The sequence below is a fragment of the Plectropomus leopardus genome, chromosome 1 (genome assembly GCF_008729295.1).
Source record: "Plectropomus leopardus isolate mb chromosome 1, YSFRI_Pleo_2.0, whole genome shotgun sequence".
NCBI classification, from domain to species: Eukaryota; Metazoa; Chordata; class Actinopteri; order Perciformes; family Serranidae; genus Plectropomus; species Plectropomus leopardus.
This window is the reverse complement of record NC_056463.1, coordinates 19,026,090-19,046,450: the sequence shown is the minus strand read 5'-3', so window position 1 is coordinate 19,046,450 and position 20,361 is coordinate 19,026,090. Positions and strand designations below refer to the sequence as shown.

The window sequence follows — 20,361 nt, the reverse complement described above, 5'->3', positions numbered from 1 at the left end:
ATGCTAAGGTACATGCAACATACAGCGGTGTAGTTCATGGCCAAATTTAGAAGTGACATGAAGTTTAAGACAAGGATGTATTTTTTTTTTTAACATGGGGGGGTCACATATATAACAAGGGTTTTGGGGGTCCTCTGCCAGAAATTTTTGAGCGTTAAACACTTAACTTCCTGCATTCTGGTGAATTTCTATGCACAAAATTTTTGCCTTTTCTGCATCAATTTATGAAGTAAATGTCTTCAATTTTGTCAAAATAAAAGTCAACCGCTGTTAATTATGATTATCATTTTAATGATGATTTTGTTTGAGCGGGGAACAATAGCACTTAAATAGTAGTTTAAGTAGTAACAATAGTTTTAAATATTGAGGAGGATGTGAAATCTACACTTGTTTTTAGAACCTGTGTGGCTTGTAGGTACAAATTTTATTACTTCACTTCTGAGTGAAACTCATTGTTATTCTTTTGATTTTTTTTTTTTTAAGTCTGGAAAATTTAAATCCCTTGTGGTCTTCAGGCTTGTTGCTCTGCTTTGCATTGATACCCCATCAGTTGCACATGAAAATAAAAGAAGACACACAGTTGTTGCTTTGCAGAAAGGCGGGGTGGAAGGCGAAATATCAAGTGTTGTCAGGTTTGTTACTCGTGCTGGTTGACTTATTTATTTTCCCTCAGATAATGATCAGAATCCTGAAGACACATTTGATCTCATGTCATAGAAAAGCCCTCTGGAGAAACTTTTTTTTTTACAGTGTAATTTTTGTAGAAGAGAAGTATTAATGTTTATCTGTTGCAGAGTGATTTGGGAGATGCTCAGTGATAAAAGAACTCCAAGATTCTTGATATTTTACTTTCTTCTTTAGACTCCCCGAAACACATTTTGTTTTTTGAAAAATAATTATGTTGAGGTGTTGCACAGCATTTGTAGCTACATCCTTTATTTAAAGGGCAGAAGTTGCAGTTGAGACATTATAATTCATTGCATTTACCACAACAACAAAACAAAGGACTAGTGCTCATAGAAAACAACAAATATATATATATATATATAGATATATATACATACGCCTGCTGGTGTATATATTTATATATTTAGAAGGATACACAAAAAAATGTGTTGCAACTTACAGTTAGCTAATCGGTTAGCTATAACATTTTTTTTCCCTTGGGTTGTTTTGGTTAAGTTGCTGAAATGTGCAGGAGATTTTTTTGTAGAACAGACAGAATAAATCTTGACTGAAACATACTGGAACAACTGTAGGGGAAAATATCCATGCAGTGTCATGGCATTTTAAACAGTACTTCAGCTTTTACAAATGTCACTAACTCAATGTTTGGACTTGATGAGAATAGAAACAAATATTTTTTTTTCTTGCTGTGAAAATGTAAGCTGGAAGTCATTATATGAGCGCAGTTCATCATTTAGTCGGGATGAGAGGAGCACATCTAGAAAGAGTCCCAGCCTGTTAGTGGTTGAAATGGGAATTTTTTCCCCCTCCCTCATCAGTTTGTGAGTTAGTTCTGCTGTGTCAGCAGTCGGCACACAAAAACGGAATTCAGTAAAAGCTCTCTCCGCTCTCTGGGAGTTTTTTTTCCCCAACAGCTTGCTCCCATCCCCCCTTTCCCCCTTATGAACTGACATGGTGGAAGAAACATATGCTACTATTCCCACTTCCTGACAGCTTGTGCTGCTTGAATAGGATCTTGCTCAGGGAGGAAGCAGTTGTCTGGAAAGACGGGAGAGATTGAGAAAAGAGGAAAACCTCAGTGAATTGTTAGTAAAGGAAGTAAAACATAGAGAGGATTTTGGATCCTGAATTAAGGCAGTAACAATTAGACAGCAGACACAAACTGAGACTTCTTGAAACATTCAAAGTCCAATCTGTTTCTGTTTGTCTTGAGCTAGGCTGTAGATAAAAGGTCACTCTAACATGTAGTTGACATGTTACTGAATGTTAGAGTGACTTTGATTTGCATGTAAGCAAATCGGAGGACAGTGTCACTTAATTTTACACCAGACGTGTTGAGCTCACACATCCCGTCACACACTGTGCACGCTGGATTTGTTCAGCCACAGTACTGTCCTGCACTCAGAAACGATTACTGAGCTCACAGCCCAGTTGTTATGATCCAGCTCGCTAGGGGAAGGTGAAGCAACAAAAGACTAGAGACCATCTTGCCAGTGATCCACGACTTAAAACAAATGTGAGCCAAAGGCGGAAAGTGGTTACTCTACTCCTTTTACTTCAGGCCCCTTTGCTCAGATCACACCCATCTTTTAACCCTGTTTTCATTGTGATCTTTACTAGGGATGCACCAATTTATCCCCTGAACATCAGTATCAGCTGATATTCACCTTTTTGGCTCTCAACAGCCTGTTGGCAAATAAGATTATATTCACAGATGGCAGTAGCCAGTGTTTTTCTGTTGTGTTAAAGGGATATTTTGCTGATTTTCAACCAGCTTCATATCACGATGTGGCTAGTATGTGCCGATGAACTGTGGTAAACTTCCCTTAATTTAACCAGAGCCTAGATATCCCTCTTTTCCCTACTGTGAAACTCCTTGCTACCTCACCAGCTCGCTAGCTCTGGGTGCTGTTGCTCAAAATATGGGCTGTACTTCTGCATTTTTATATTGCCTGCCGACCACGCCACTGCCAACACGTTCACAGAGAGTATACATCTGATCGAGAGCGTTACCCGTCCCTCTCTCTCTGTCTCTCTGAAACTCGGACCAAAGTCCGACCAAACGGTAAATCTAAGCAGCGCTGATCAAATATAAATCAAGATTATATTACTGCACTGCCTGTTTGTCTCCTAATATGTTTAACACCTTGTAATAGTGAGAGTTTGTGAACAGGAAGTGGGCCCCATAGTGCCATACTGCTTCCTGCACATAAAACAGAGTTGTATATTTCTCGCTTTTTTCAGAAACATGTTTTAGCTTATCTTTTGTCTGTAATACGAGATTGTAGGCTGCCATCGTTTCTCAAAGGTGAGTCCACATTATGTCACCCACTAGCGGGAGCGTCTGGTAGGCATGATGCATTCTGGTAGTTTTTCTACCTTTGAGCAAAAGCGTCCCTTTTCTTTCTTTCTCTGGTCATGCAGCATCAGTTTCAAAAGAATTTGTATTTTTCTATTGCAGAAACAGCCCAGTTTTATGTGAGGACTGTCTTTATACCATCAAAGTATTTCTTTAAATTTAACGCCTGCAAAATAAAACTAAATTAAATGAGCAGGTAAAAGAAGAATTCAATGACTTTTTGGGTTCTGTGATCTTACTGTTGTGTTAAAAGATGACTAGCAGCTGGCATCCCGTCATCCTGGGGACAATAGAAAACATGTTTGGGACAAACAGAGATCTTCTTTGGGATTCAACTAACTGCTCATTGATGCTGCGTCGAGTTACATTATGATGCGTTCAAGCTCTTTTCAGTAAAAATGAGTATGGGGTGAGAGGAAATTATTTAGCTTATTTAGTTTTTGGTAAGAAACTTGAATAAATACAGTTGTTTGAAGAAGAAATGTCCAAATATTTTTATAGTAATATAAAAAAATATATAGAGAGGGAATACTGATATTTATATAGACTAAAGAGGCTTTTGAAGCAGTTATTTAAAAAAAAAAAGGAAAAAAGATGTTTTTCATGTGATTTAAATCATCATAAATTGTTTTCCCTGGCGCAAAAGGGGAAATAAGTACCAACAAAAGCTGGAAAAAAAATCCAATTAAAAGAAATGGTTTTGGCTAATCGGCCAAATGGTTATTTTAAATATCTATATCAGTAGTTTTAATTTAATATTGATGCATCCCTAATCACATCAACACACCTTTCATGACTGCATCTTGTGTGGTTGTGAAACTATCGCAGTGATAATATCCGTCCACAGACAGCGAGACAGACATAAACTTATGAACACCTGCCAAAATACTCGAGACTGATTCATTGGTAGCTTCTGTTACAATGGGTGTCACCAGGATCACACGTTGCCATAATGACACGCTTTCATGGTAAACAGTACCAGCTGTTGCGACATTGTTGTGGCTGGTAACTAGTTTGAATTTGTAAAATAGAATAATTTATTGATAATGAACTTAGGAATCTGTAAACACAAATGAAGAGGCAAACTACAAAGGGTGCGACCACTGAATTTCTCAAAAGCAAACAAATATAGAACTTCAACCTCGGTGTGACCTTAGCGGATTCACAATCAAGACACAAGTAAAAGGACCCTTGCATCCAGTGTTTCTGAACACAGGAATACTAATGGTGTGAGCAATCAGCACTCAACAGTCGAAACTAGTCAAGTCACTTTTATTTATATAGCACACTGAAAAACAACCAAAGTGCTTTCCAGTCGAGACAGATGGGGAAGGACCTGTCCAAACACAAGTTAACTTGATTGAAGAAGTAAAGTGTGCATAAAAGCAGAAATAGATAATGTAATACAATAAAACAATAATACAGAGATAGCAGGGGAAAAGTGAAAAAGCTAAAACAACTTGCATGACAAAAGCAAGAAAGATATAACTGTAAACTCTACCTGCCCCAGTCTCCAGATAATCAAGTCCCTCAGTTCTAAACCACAAAAGCTTCAAATGCATATATTTGGCTTAACAGGACACACATAGAAATTTAGAGGTGGTCCTTTCAAGTGAAATCTCAGCCGCAGCAACTGACAATCTGGCCAAGTATTTATAACAGTTCTCCTGAATCGCTTTTTCTGGATTTGAGGGCTGGACCAGCGCTGCTCCAATCAGGATCTCCACATATCTGAGCAGGAAGTGTGGGCAGTGCCTGGCTGTAACCAATCTCAAACAGGGAACCTCACATCCTTCTTGGCAAATGCAAAGAAAACACTAAAAGGTTATGCACAAGAGAGGGAGCCAGCAGTGGCTGTAGCAGCAATATACAGTCATGATGCACTTATTGTGCTTATAAATGTGAAGCCTAAAATAACATTTCAGGTTTTCAGTGAGAGTGAAGCAGGAGCAGTTACAGTAGACAGCTAAACTGGACAATAAAAACCAGCTGAAATGAGTGCAAAGTATGAATTTAATTTTACTCATGGACGTCTTACCCACTTCTTGCTTTGACTTTTCCCTCTGGCAACCTGCCTTTCAAACAATGAGCTTCCATTGTATTCTTCCATGTTTTCGTGTTCAGTTGCTGTGCCCCAGAGCAAACTTTTTCAAACATTCTTTGCCCTGCATGCATTATTTATTTAACCGTAATTAAGACAGTTTTGTCTTACATGTTTAAGTTTGTTTCCTTTTTGCTTGCATGGACACATTCAAGATGCTAGTCTGTTCATCTGCATTTGCAAGATCATCTGACAAAACTTGGCAAGTTCTCAGAAAAAACTTGTACATTCTTACTATTTTTTTTATTTATAGTATCAAAGCATCTCGTAAAGTCAAATTTATAGTTTCCGCACATGAATGGCTGCAAATGCCTGTGTCCTACAAATGTTGGGACCCAACTATGAGGATCCATCCAGACGGTCCATGTGCGGCCCAAAATGTTTGACTGTGCATGCGCACAGAAATGTATGAACATGGCAACCAATGCACAGACCCAATAAACTATAAATAGAACTGCATGCATGTCTGCTGGGTCCCTTTTTGGGGTTTATCCACCCGTTGAGCCAGCACACCTCTGCTTTTACAAGTCGTACAAATATAAAATCAACCTCGCGATAACTGAGACGTGTTCGTCTCACTGCACACTCGACAAAAAGCATTTGAAACAATTATTTAACCTCCTTAATAAACTCTGTCAAAGTCTCTTAAAGTCCTGGGTCAGACTCTGCGGCAGCTTAAGCTATTATGTGCAGAATGCTCTCCGTTCATGAAGGCCACACAGTTTATACTGACCGCAACACTGCTGAATCTCATTTTACCACACACATGCTTCTCTGGTGCCCAGCATTCATGAGGCTGTAGTGTGTAATAGTCATTTCCCATAAAATGTGGGATATTCTGCTGTTTTATGTTACTGGACACGCAACTCATTCTGCTCCAGATGCTGTCACCGCATAATGATGCAGTGCTTGTTTATTAGCTGCAGATTCACCCAGGAGCTTGTTGGTCTTGTCAATAGCCGCTGGTGAGATGAGACTTTCTCCAGCTGTGTGAGCAGCTTGGTAAAATGCACAAAGGGGGCCGGTTCTTGGATTGAGCCACAGTCTGTAAACGGTAGTTTTCTTGTGATGCCTGCAGGTCTCCAGCCTTGTTTTCTTCAAAACAAAAAAAAAAAAAAAAAACTCCTCTGGCTTCTCTGTGTGACTCGAGTGTCTGGTTTCTATTAGGGCTGCACCAATGATTATTTTCATTATCAAATAATCTGCCCATTGTTTCCCTGGTTAATTTGTTAATTGATTTATCAATAAAATATCAAAAATATCTATACACTAAATACACCTGCCCTGTGTAATTTTCCAGAGTCCAGGGTGATGTCTTCATTTTTTTTAAACAGACCAGCAGCCTGAAAATCAAAAGCTATTTAGTTTATAATGCCATGAAAAAAGAAAACATCAAACTCTCACATGTAAGAAGCAGGAAACCAGTGAACGTTTGTATTTTTTGCTTAAAAAGTTGCAAAAACAGTAATTCAGGTATCAAAGTAGTTGCCATTTAACTGACTAATGATTGACTAATCGATTAATCGATAAGTCTCATTGCACCTCTAATTTCTATATATTGTCATTAACTGTGGCTGATTGGTGACATGAGCCACAATGTTGTTTTTACCTTTGCTTTTGCAGCATTGGCTTCCTGAAAATTAATGTTTTTTTGTTTTTTTTAAAGAAATGTCTTTCTTCACAATCAAGAGTCGTTTTCTCATATGAGTTTCTCTTTCACACGTATAGCACACAGCAGGAGACTGTCCGTATCATTCTTAGGTACTGCAGTTTGTTTAGGTGAGGGATGGCGTAGAGCATGCAGGAAGCAGATTACACCCCGTTCATGTAGCTGGTTCATAATTTGGTCACAAACAATAGATTCTCTTGTTCCTTGAATTTGTTGATTTTGGCTTCGGCCCTTAACAACAGAAGTTCTCAAATCTAGGTCATTTCAACAGTTGGACATTTTTGTTGACGTCAGTGTGTAAATGACTCTTCTCTTTCACCTTTAGATGTATGTCTTTTGTCGGTTTTGCGCGAACCTCATGATAGAAATGTCGCTCGCTGTGAATTCTCTGGACAATACCCGCTCAATTCACACATGGCCTCATTCGGACATTACATGGACATTGTACTCGGGAGCTGGCGGGGTAACGTCTGTTTAATCCAGTCCAGCTAATTAGGACATTTGCGCACTCACATGCAGCTCCTTTGGGTAATGTCTAGATCTGTTGTTAACTACGGGTGGGTTGCGGTCCAAAAGTGGGTGGTGGGTTGATTCTGAATGGGCTGCAAGTGACATGCAAACATGCCAAGTCTGTAAAGAATACACTTAATTTTTGAGTACAATGAATTTCCGGCACAGAGCTTTTATTTTGAAATGCTGTTTCCTGCTGTAGAGTGAGTGAATAATGGACAGGTACTTAACAGAAACAACAAATTAACCATCATGCTGACATGTATGATGCTGAATATATTAAACTATGAGGATTCTAAACTAATGACTCAGGAGAAATCTGGAGCCCGTGGCAGTACCAGTTGGGAACCACTGGTCGAAATAATTTGAAGTTTGCAGTGCTGGTGTGAAAGGTGCCACGGAGTTTCACACATTTAAATCTGCATGAACGACCACAACCGTGGTCTTACTGTTGGGGGAGTCTCAAATGCAGCTCAGCTACTTTAAGGTGACAATTCTGATGTGATACTTGTTACGTTTTTTTGAAATACATAAAGCAACTGCACAAGTACTGAACGCGGGTGAAGTTCAGACATCTCATGGTGTTTTAAAACTGGGAAGTGTTTTATTGACTCACCTCAACTCTGGTACTGGTTGCAGAGAATTTCTTTTATCTCTAAATGACTTTTAAATGTGACCGTTCACTCTGCGCTCTGTCAAATAAGTATCAAAAGAAACCGTTCAGTTGTTTAAACCCATAAAATCCAGTGTAAATCAAGTCAACAACATTCTTGGCGTTATCCGAGCTTGTTTGGCTGCTTCTGCACCATATTGTGCTTTCAACTAACAGCGTGTACTGTGTCCTATTTGTGTGCGTGTTTTTGGAAGCAGATGTCTGCTGTTGTGTTGTGGAGAGTGACCGTTTGCTTTTTCTTGTTTATTTGGGAATTCCAGGTCTCTCCCTAGTCTGCTCCAGGCGTCAGCTTGGAGAGCCCAACCGCCACAATTGATCCCAGCAGCTGGAGCGGTAGCGAGAGCCCTGCCGAGGACATGGAGAGGATGAGCGACTCGACAGACAAGCCCATAGACAATGATGCCGAGGGGGTGTGGAGCCCTGATATTGAACAGAGCTTCCAGGAGGCCCTGGCCATATATCCTCCTTGTGGACGCAGGAAGATCATCCTCTCTGATGAGGGAAAGATGTATGGTGAGTGCACATGTGTGTGATTTTTAAACCAAGAGTTGTCTGTGTAGATGCATGTTGAAAAACTGAGGGAGCTTAAAGGAATAGTTTGACATATTTAGGGGTATACACTTTTTTTTTGCTTACAGCGAAAAAATAAGATTGATGGCACATATTAGTGTTGAGCATATTTACACTTCACAAGAGCTAGGTCAAAGTCCACTTCCACAGATTAAAGTGAACTAGTTTAGGTTCATAGTTTACAATTTGAATTTTGAATTAAGTTCACAATCCCAAAGAATGAACTGGCTATGTTGATTTCTTCAGCTAAGGAAAAAAAAAAAAATTAGTCTGACATATGCTTCAATTCGTCGTATTGTTTCAAATTCTCTGCTGATGTGGGTGACTTGTTTTTTTTCAGACCTGGCAGGCTGGATTTGCATAAATATGTGAGAACTTTTCCTACTGGAATCTATACTGATTTTTTCATAAATGTCCCTCAAATATTCATATAAACTGGCTTCACCAGTATCAGTAGCTGCGTTGTCTGAGTCGGTTGCGCTAGCCATGTCAGTATCGGGTCAAAGCCTGTTATGAGAGTTAACATTGCTCACATTCACATTTATTAAGTGGGAACAGAAACATTCAGTTTCCAACATAACATTTTTTGACTCAGCCATCACGGGACTGGTAGATGAAAAAGTACACCGACCAATCATATTTTTTACTGGCCAAAATACTCGTAGCTAGCAGCAGCCCGGCGGCAAGTGAAAATTTAGCAATGAGGCTCTAATTGTACACTGTACTGTGTAACTTGGAGTTTCACTACACTGTTTAGATTTGTGTTAAAAGACATCTGGTCATGTGTTTGTGTCAAACTCCGACACGGATAGGAGAGGAAAGAAGCACTGCATCTGTAAATGACACCAAATCGCGGTACAGAGTGTCAGCATAGTTTTTTTTATTACATGACTGTTTTGATGGGAACATTTATTCGCCAGTGTGGTGGATAGCCTTAAAGAAAAATCTACCGTCATTTGGTGCTTGGCGGGTGTTAATATCAGACCATGGATATGTTTGTTTAGTTTACTATTCACCAAAAACATGAGCACATTCATGCTCAGCACTGCCACTCATGTCACACACAGCAGCTCATTAGCTTAGCTCATCATAAAGGCTAGAAACAGGGGGAAACAGCTAGCCTTGCTCTGCCCAAAGGTAACAAAATCCGTCTACCAGGACCTCTAAGGCTACTAATTAACAAGCAGTATCTCTTTATTTCATTAAAACTAAAAATGAAAAATTGTGGTTTTGCAGGTGGTTGCTTTTTTCTGCTTGTTGTATTTTTTTTATTTAACGGGCGGACGTAAGAGTGGTATCAATATTGTCATTTAAAAAGTGGCAAATAAAATGATTATTTCCAAACTGTTTCTTTAAAAAAAAAAAAAAAAGGATCCACTACATGTCTGTGCCCAGTAATGTAATATTATAAGACTGTCAGATTCATCTGTGATGTGTGCTGTGATGGTGACCATACAGCCACTATACTGGTTCACAGAAGTGCAAGTTTATAAGTAAAGCAGCATGAACTATTAGTCAGTAGCAGATGGTACTGCGGCTGCCACCAGCTGTGCCCCCTCTCCTCCCTCCATTTCCCCCATTCCTGGCTGGGTGATGTCATGGAAAGAGGGAATATTTTCTCTCTGTGGTGTTGGACCGTCTCACAGCCAGTCAGTCAGTGTCAAGTGAAAGCAGAAAGCCCCTCAGAGCATTCGCTTGCAGCTGTCATGTGACCCGCTCCGGCCAAACGAAATGTAAATTGTAGGAGTTGCAGTGAAACCCCTCAGCTGCTACTACAAAGATGTGGGCTCAGACAACAGGACCCTCCCCACTGTCTCTTCCTCCAATTCCCTCGTCCCCACACAGAGCGAGGCTGCCAGAGAAGCTGTCCCTCTGCTTTGGATTAAAGCGTGGCAGTTTTTTTTTTTTTTTTTTTTCCTAGAGTTAAAAATGAGCAGTGCTAAGTGCAAGCCTCGCTGTTTGTCAGCGGACATCCTTAACATGATGCAATGTACAGCTTTCTGGTAAACATTAAGAATATTACATATTCTTCCATATATATATATATAATTTTTGAAAAGTTACAAATAGAAATTCATTGTGACTTTTTACTTTTTGACTTGCATATACTGCACCAAATATCAAAATGCAAGACCTTATTGAAAGTTGTAGATGCTTCTTTTAAAAATCCTACAAGTTAAATTTGATAAGAGTTATTGTACCTGGCACTGATTTAACATAAACAGACAAAAGACTACAAGATAAACTCACTTAGTGAAACAGTCAAGTTTTCTTTACCTAGACAAAGATTGTTGTTTAAGATAGTTTCAATACCTCAATAACAAACCCAAAGAAAAGTTTAGTTTTTGTGGTGCTGAATCTACCGTAAAATGTGCTGAAGAGACAACTGTAGAGTTGAATAGAGTTTGGTCCTGCCAGATGTTCTCTGTATCTGGTTACACGTTTCACCAGTAGCAGAATCACTGGGCTGTCTGTCCTACTGTTACTAAATCACTACTGTCTGATACAAGAGCAAAATTATTTTCTCACATCTTCGGGTAAACTGAAAGGATACAGTCGGAGAAACCTAATGCATTATTTAATGATAACAATACTGCTGACTGCCGGTGTTCAGCAGTTATCTGTGACACAGGAGGTTATGATGTTTTTATTTTGGATTAAAGGCAGTATTATGGTTGCAGTCCTCTTTCGTAACATATCAGAGTTTAGCTGTGTTTTTGTTACAAGACAGATTGGTATCAGTCTGACGTATGGGAGCTTTTTCTCGGGACAGGGCTTGTTGTTCTGCCCTGCAACTGTTGCTGCAACCTGGTGCCAATCCCATCCTGCCATGAACTGTGACAGTCCCCAAAAGAGGGACAGGCGTTGAAGGTGCCATGGATTTTTTTTAGGAAAAAAAAAAAAAAGACAGCAGTCATATTTTATTTTAAATAGATTTAGTCTGTTTTTTTTTCTTAGAGCACAATATAAAATTAGAGCAGGAACAATACAATGTATTTTGTATGGTGTTTTGGTCTTTAGTGCTATAGCATTAGGACAATCAGTGCTGATGCGTTCATTCATTCAGAAGTTGGAAATGTTTTGTATCCAGTCAATCACAGACACTAGGGCTGCACAAGTAATGGAAGTATTGTTGAAATTGCAATTTGGCTGAGTGCAGTGTCCAAATCCCAAGAGCTGCAATTTCTGATGAAGGTAAAATGTGTCACAACATACTTTTCTAAATTAAGTAATGTGGTGTGATAGGGATACCCTGGCCTACAAATCCTATTTCAGATGTAACCAGACATGCTTGTTTGGTGCAGACCCTAGCAAAAATCAAATCATCATTTAAAAAAAAAATAAAGTGACCATTCCCACTAAAATAGTGACTGATATGGCGATTACTATATCTGTCAAAGAAATTGCTAAAACTATGATTGTTTTTGCATATTGTTGTCCCAGTTGTGGTCAACTGCATGAATTACCTCTGTATTAATGGTACTTGGATTGACTGGCCATCATTAGTGGCCAGTATTTGTGCTGAATAGTTTGATTGGTGGTGGCTATAAAGTCCGATCAGAAGAGCACATCAAATGATACAAAATAGGCGAGACAACTTCTCTATGTGTTGCTAGGGTTGGGTTTGTTTTAAAGAAATATTACGATATGAGTAGCCTTAAAGAGATACTGATATCAAGAGAGTACTTCATCTCATACTTTTTTTCTACTTCAGGTGTGTAGTATAGCTACATTTCTATATACTATAACGCCACCTCTGTGAAATGCACGATGCTTGACTTAACCTCACCACAAATGTTGCTTTCAAACAAAAACATTCACTTAGTAATTTTTAAGAGATCTGGGTACAAAAACGATCAAATGTAGGTATTGTTTGACTGGAGAGTTTTCAATACTACTTGGGACTTTGTTATTTTGGTCGATACCTTCAAATAACAGTAATACCCAGATCCGCCAAAATAGCTTTGCTGGTCTGGTGGTTCTAACAAACTGTGGCTCACACTGAATATTCACAGTTACATTCACGATTTACTGCTAACCTGATGCCAAGCTCACCTGCCCGTCCTGAGTACAGACCCCAGTGTCTCTCTCCTTGTTCACCACACACACAAACACACACACACACACACACACACACACGCCAGACGAAACACTTCACTTTTTTCTGGCGGTGTTTTACACTTTGTTTTGTCCTGTATTGTTCCCACACAACTCAACACAGCATCTTTTTGTATACCAGCTCTTTCTCATCTAGATTTTTCCACCATTTGAGTCGTTTTGTCTGGCAGTCGTCTGACTGGCAGGGTTGATAACATTCCTTTAAACTGCTTGGTGGAACAGCGCTGACTCAACTTATGAAATTAACCCACACGGAAAACTTGTTGTTTATTTAGCCCTGTACACTTTTATTCTTTGTTGTACATAGGTGTAGGTAGGTAGGAATTAATTTATTGAACTTGAAACCACACGGAAATTTGGTTGGTTATTTTTTGATTAATTGCCCAGACCTGCATGGTAGAATTATAGAATTGGAAAGTGTCATATCTACAGGTTTCATTCACCCAAATTACCAAAAAATCTATTTTTCTGATGTACCTCTTATTGTATCTAAACACTGCATATTTAATGTGGCCATGTTGTGAAATTTTTATCTCCATTCCCAACAAAATGAAGGTGAATATAATGTTGCTGATGTTCAAAGTATTGAACAAAGGAATTTTAATATAAAACGTATTAAAGGCACATTTTGCAGTATTTGAACCATATATAATAGGGCTGGGCAACACCGACATTCAGAACCTCTAACTGTCGTAATCTTGGCCATGCTGGTTATTTTGGTTATTTTTAAAATTCTTTTAATCCTTTTCCCACCGGGGTAGCCAACTCCCATGCTTCTGGCGTGAGCCTCACTTTCTGTCGGGCTCTGTCTCACGCTCTCATGACACTGAGGAAAATTATTTAAAATGTTTGTGATATTGATTTAAGGTGTAATCGCCCAACCCGCATATAAAATGTTGTTAAAAATATTTGAATAAGTAATCCTACATGATATATAGAAGGCTTCAAATAGACCTAGTGATCGGTGGTCATTCCAAAAGACCTATAAAATATACCTATATATAATATATATATATATATATATATATATATATATATATATATATATATATATATATATATATAAATATATATGAGGTTTTTTTGTGAGCAAATCTTGGAAAAAGCGCTCTACTGTTGCTTTTGACTCAGCTGTCAAATTCCTTATTCCTCTTTATGTTAGATAATTTTCTGTGAAGGCATTTTTACATGTTTGGTCCAATACAGATGGTTTAACCCATGAGTACCTCCCTGTAAGGATGTAAAAATATAGCATCTCTCACTGCAGCATGAGATTGATCAAGTGTGTGAAAATATTTTAAAAGTAAAAAAAATCAGAAAAAGTATTAAAGCAAACATAAATTTTGTTGTGCACAGTATTCATGACATAGGATAGAAGATATTTGCATTTAAACGCTCAGTGTTGTGGATTTAAGTACATTGCCTCATCTGATACGCCATGTCCGACATGTTAGCCAATACAGATCTCACTGTTCACTATGGGGTGCAAAACCAGAAGATGTATTGTTGAAAGAAAAAAAACAATAGCCATATGTATGAAGGCAGCTTTACTATTTAGAGAAGTCATGAGGAAAAATATTAAATGAAACCCAAACCCTGGCTGCATGCCCCCAGGAAAAACAAAGATGCTCTGTTTGCCACGTGAATGTTTTCTTTGTAGGACGCCTCAGATTTCCATTTCTGCGGTGCTCCTAAGTAACAGTGCACTACTTTGCAATGCCATCAGAGATGATAAGTCCAATGAAGTGGTCCTCCATGCTGCTACAAGGGATTGATTTGTCTAAAACATCCCAGTGATTTGTCTTTTAAGAAAGGAAGGGTTTGGCTAATCATGGCAAGGCTGATATGGGGCTGTAATCCAGGTCCATTGGGTTTAAAACAGCCACAGACTGACACCACACAAAACCTCTCAAGGCATCTGAAATGAAAGTTGGCTACAAGGAGACAGGTATTTTGTATTTGAGAGACCCTGGGGATGGCATAGTGTTCCATACACAGAGCTCATCACAAGAGGAGCCGCCCTGAGTGCCCTTAAGCCCTTTGTTATCCTGGGGTAGAGTGCAGTTAATTAGCAACAGTCTCTATAGCAACTGTGTTGCGGTACAAAACAATTTCTAATTTCTGCTTCTTAGCTTATTGTGGTGTTTACCTGAAGTGTTTTGGATGTGCTGAGACCAGTGTTGGCTGGCGCTGTGCCCGTTTTCTAAAGCTAATTGTAACTGCACAGGAAGACACCAGATCCAGAGTCGACACTTGCTATCGCCCCAGAGCCGACTTGGGAGAATATTTTTTAAAAAGTAAAGGGAAATAGAGGGCACTGGCCCCTAGCCGAAGGCCTAAGACTCTGCACTTGCATAATCCACCTGCTGTGCTGGGCTGCATTCATTTATCCCAGAAATAGAGTTGATAAATGAAACAACACGCTTCACTCACATTGTATGTTTATTCATTGAGTTATGTATTTGCACTTGCCCCGCAAGCTAAATGACATTGGTGAATTTTTCTCAGTTACTGTTAGAAAAAAAGGGAAGAACTGATTTTTATTCCATCTACTGACAAATAAATATGTAAATATGGACTCTACTTGTAGGCCATACCACACCCATGTAGTGTTTTTCTTGTTTTTGTTGCTGAAGAGGCACGTCCACCAGTTGTATGTTATGCCACCAGCTTTCTTTTTAAACACTTACGGTGGAGACGTATTCACCTTTCATGGAAATCTTGGTTTAGCTTTCAGGCCTGTGTCATTGTATCTGGTATAAATCTGATAAACAGCAACAACAATCATACCATTATTTGATTTGATTTGGTTTATGTTTGGAATTTTAAAAGCACAACGACTCAAAGGAGTATTATGACATAAAAATCCCAAAGGATAGCACTTAAAAACATGTCTTAAAACACCTGTGTGTGGTCCAATGTGGTCCATGGTGGTAACAGCAAACAATACATGGAAACATACGCATAATTGCAAACAAACTACGGTATAAACCTAGTCTTTCCTTCTCAATCCCACACCCATGGTTCAAATTACCTCCCTTAAAGATGAACAATGAACGTGGCCCACTACTCCTCCCTACATTTTTTTTTTTTTTTAATTTGCCTTTGTTTGACATTGATTCATATGCAGGGGGAGATTGTTCCATAGGGAGATCCCAACATAGAAAAATGAGCTTCTTGCTATTTTGCCATTAACACAAGAAACACTGCATGACATAAAGCTTGCTCTGGTGATGCAATTGTATGAGCTTATAGTGCATATTTATCTTGACAAAATGAAACGCTGTCATCAAATAAGTGAGACACCACTTACGATCACAACGATCTTTAATATTCACCTCGCAGATGGACTGCTGGACACTATGTGTTAGTCCGCACGAATCGTCGTTTGATGTAAAGCTTTTCCTATTACCACTCTGCTGTTTGCTCTGCCATCTCGTCAGTGATCCAGCTCAGACCCCTCCTGTGGGAACTAAGTGGCACTTGGTTTGCAGAGATGCCAAGGATGAGTTAGATATAATGAGCAGACCTGGCTTGCCCCCGATGGCCCAGCATTGTGCTCCTCTGGGGCTCGTCTCACCGGGCCGAGCATGCTCTGAGACAGAGCGAGCGGACCTGATCCTCCCTGCTGGGCAGATAATGAGGAATTCTGGGATCAGCTCAGGCTCTCCGAGTCACCTACATTCACGCAGAATGGAGTGTGAGGAACTTCATTGCAGGAGAGGCATCACACACCTCCAGAATAATCCCTCATTTGTTCCCCTGCCATTGTCAGTGTAAGACGACCGTGTTTTCACACACATGGTAGTGCAAAAAGTCCAATTATTTTATGTCTTCCTCAAAAGGAGTAACTGTCGAAAGTGTAAATAGTATTGATGCAGGTATGATGAGGAAGGGAAGACGTCATTTTGAATTAGGATTTTAAGGATTGGGTTGTGTGAAACTGGTTATGTATTCATCGTGGGTCGCTATGGAAATGTCTTTCAACCTGACACAATGGTAGGGATCGAACATGCAACTACAGTTGAAGTGAAAGGGTCAACAAGTGTGAATCAACCTGGTTTTGTGACTCTTCTGGTGACCAAGGTGGAACATACGTCTGACACTTGTCTGGTGTTTCTGCTACAGCAGGTCCATCGCCAGAAGAAAATTTTGGTATTACACCTTTCTGCAAACCAAGAACACGTTACATTTGCTTGCTTCATACATATCACATAAACGTTTCTTAAGTGATGTTATATATGAGGCATGTTACCTAGGCAAGATGGCTGCCAAACTGTAGATTACTGTTCCAAATCAATTAACAACAATCCGGTTTTGTTTTATATAGTTTCCAGCTTTACTTTTGTGGTATGTGTTTTTCCCATTGGCCCCGCCTGCAAGTTCCTCCTCGACTCAAGGACTTTGTATTTTGATGACATCACAGATTTTTATATATAGTTTTTCAGGGCTTGAGGAGAGTTTTGCAAATATAAAACCACTTGTGCTCAAAAATTCATACCAGAAAGAGTCATAATTGACCTTGTTTGAAGTTTGGGCTGTCATGTAAACAGTTTTACAGATGTCTCTTTTACCATGGGGATCTATTGGGGAAAATTGCTATTTGGGCCGCAAGGGATTTTCTTGGCTGCAGTACCATCAATGGCCACTGGAAAAAACTGGAGGCAAGGCTGATTATCCGCTACATAATAACATGTAAATGTAACCTGTCTGTGGTTTGCAGAAACATTCAAAGCCAACATTTTTTTCTGGCGATTGTGTTGATTACAGATAGGACTTTTGGTTAATGCTACTGATGTTAATACATTGTTAAGGAGAGACAAAGACCCTGTGAGTGAGCACAAGCCTGAGATAGAAACTAAACAAAAACTCAATTTTGTTTGGCCTGATTTTATTTAATTCAGCCATTCAGCAGCAATGCGTATGGAAACTACAGACTTCCAGAGATTAACCAGTGACAGCTGTCTCATGAATGGCCCACATCCTTTGAAAGCATGTTCACTAGGGAGCGTCATACACAAAATATGAAAGGTGCATCTGCTTTTCACCCTTTCTCTCCAGTGGTGTAAACCACTCTTTAATTTGGAGTTATGCATTATTCAGGGCTCAAAGGCAAGCACAACAGCCGACCTATGGACTATATGGACAGATCTCTATGGACAAACCTTTTTGTTGACAGTCCTTCTGCACCTGTTGTTTTGCACTGCAAATGAGTTGCACACATGGGTCTAAAATGCCCAGTGGACACTAGTCAGGATGTTTGGACAACAGCCGACAGAAACAACCAGGTAGTAGAACATTTGAGATCTGGTGGTATCACCATGCTTGTTTTGATTCGTACATCGTATCCTTAGCTTATGACCCATGTGTGTTTCCGTGGCTCCGATAATGTGCAATTAATGAGACTCTGCCCCAAAATGGAAATACATTTAGAGGCTCCCCTGTTGCTGAGCAGCAGAATTGATTTTGAAGTGCATATTATTTCATGGCAGTCTGTTCAGGGGGCCAGACTTCAGCTCTTACTCATGTCCATGTTGTGGTGACCAAGCATAACATGTTGAGGCTTACGATCCTGCCCACAGCCTCACAGGGCCGCTTACCATGCACAGTGGTGATGGAGGGGCTCAAGGTGTATACAGGGCCGATGCTGACCAGACTGTGAAGAGATGTCACTGGAAAAGGATTGTTGGTACAAAAGAGACGACATGCTGAGGCAGAGATTCTGTATTTTGCTTTGCATAGCAAATATGCTGTGTAATATTTATCACATGTACCAAATTTGCAATGCAACATTATCCGAAGTGGCAAGTTTATAGACTTATGCTATGTTCAAGCTATGGAACAAGGCAGACAGTAGATGGCACATGGACAGCACGTTCTGGATGGCAACAGTCATGGCAAGATGGTAAAACAAAACATCCATGACGATATGTTGTCATGGTGATGTTGAAATGTTTACAAAGATTGAAATAAAATACATTAAGTATAATAATTTTATGTTCATTATTTTATGTAATTTTTCTAATAATGTCCAGTAATAGTCCAGATTGCCTGTGTTTTCCAGCCTGTTCTCATTCCAGAAATATTAAAATACCGCCACTTGGTCAGTGATTTCCATGTCAGACACTGATGCCGAAAGCTACCAAAAGTTACAGCGGTATTGCACACTCACATTCGACCAGTTTGTGTGATGCGCCACCAGGCTGCATGCTGGTAACGACGTAGCATAAGGATCTGGAAAGTCGCTATAGGGTCTGGTGGGCGGTGGATGTGTCCAACAAACCCAAGACTTTCACCCATGAGCTTGCTGTTTGCTTCCTGTATGAATGTTCAGCCAAACCAAACCATGATTTTTAACCATGTGCTTTTGTTGCACAAAGAAGTAAAGGTAAATACACGGCGTGTTACCTACGTTTTAAGTTTGAAAAGACTGTATGCATCTAACGAGCAGAAACTGTCCATTGATTATAAAAATGGAAGTGTGTTTTGAAAAGACACAGAGCATTTGACAGGTGTAGAATGACACGCCATCCCAGAAAGTCAGACACAGAAGGATATGTAGTGCCTCATATGTGGATGTGAACTGCACTGACCAAGTGGCGATATGTTATGAGTTTGGATGAGAATGCGTTGTATTAGCTCCTAATATGAAGGAGCTATATAACATCCGGTTGTAAATTTCGACATGGAGGTTGGCAAAAAGTTAAAATATTTAAACTTAACCATTAGTGGTAAAGGTTTTTCTGTCTGCCTTACCTAATTTGTCCGTCCGGCTCTTTTCTACTAAAGTGATATCTGGTTTGCCATCTGCCTGATTTCATGTGAACGCAGCATTTAAGTTGACACAGTATGTTAGATCATCCCAAAAATGAAGCTGAATACATTTTTGATTATGTTTCACTACTTTTGATGTATTTTTACTGTGTATACTGAATGTCCAGAAATGCCTTGCTGGATAAAGATCGTGCAAAATGATCATTGAGTTTGTGATTTTCTCACTGTCTGTATGTAAGTGTTTACTCTGAATAGTTGATAGCAGGCCGTGGCTCTCTGCCTGCCTGAATCAGGAGTACATGGGGTGTGTCCCTGCTCTGAGGTCTGTGTGAGGCCCTCTGAGGCGGGCTTCTGGTTTCAGGTTGCACGTTCCCAATTGGCTGCCTTTGTTTGACTAAAACACAGTGAGACTCCGGGCTTCTTAAAGATGCAGTGTCACTTCAGTGCTCTCTTCAAGAAATCATCTGTTTTGTGCTGATTACATCATATTGCATTGATGAAACACTTTTATTCTGATGAGATCATCTCATACTGATGGGACCATTTTGTGTAATCAACATATGAATGGAATCTGAATGCCAGTGTTATTCTCTCATCTAGAGCGCAGGGACTACACTCCACAGCTAACAGAGACAGTCATCTCTTTCTCCGCTGTTTGTGAAATAGAGAAAGGTCTCTCAACACTGAACAGCATCCCTGGAAACAAAGAAAGACTGTAACCATAGCCATAAAATTATCATACTCAATGCTGTATTATCCTTGTAATGTAAGAGTAAGTGTGTGTTTATCATGTCGTGACCATCAGAGGTATTTCCATTAACTGTTTGGGGCCTTGCCTCTTTCCAAACTTGGATTCAATTACAACTTTCAGCCCAGACTCCCTCGGCCTGCGCTTGTGG

At 39.6% G+C, this 20,361-nt stretch overlaps 1 protein-coding gene across 7 annotated transcripts in view; it reads left to right on the top strand.

The window, feature by feature from the left end:
• Positions 1–20,361, top strand: part of tead1b (TEA domain family member 1b) — a 66,345-nt gene that overhangs the window by 11,309 nt on the left and 34,675 nt on the right. For all 7 annotated transcript variants that reach the window (XM_042487994.1, XM_042487837.1, XM_042488068.1 and 4 more), the window contains exon 3: positions 8,260–8,512. In XM_042487994.1, the coding sequence (XP_042343928.1) occupies positions 8,356–8,512 (157 nt within the window). In that variant the 5' untranslated portion in view covers positions 8,260–8,355. The remainder of the gene's footprint in view (positions 1–8,259; positions 8,513–20,361) is intronic.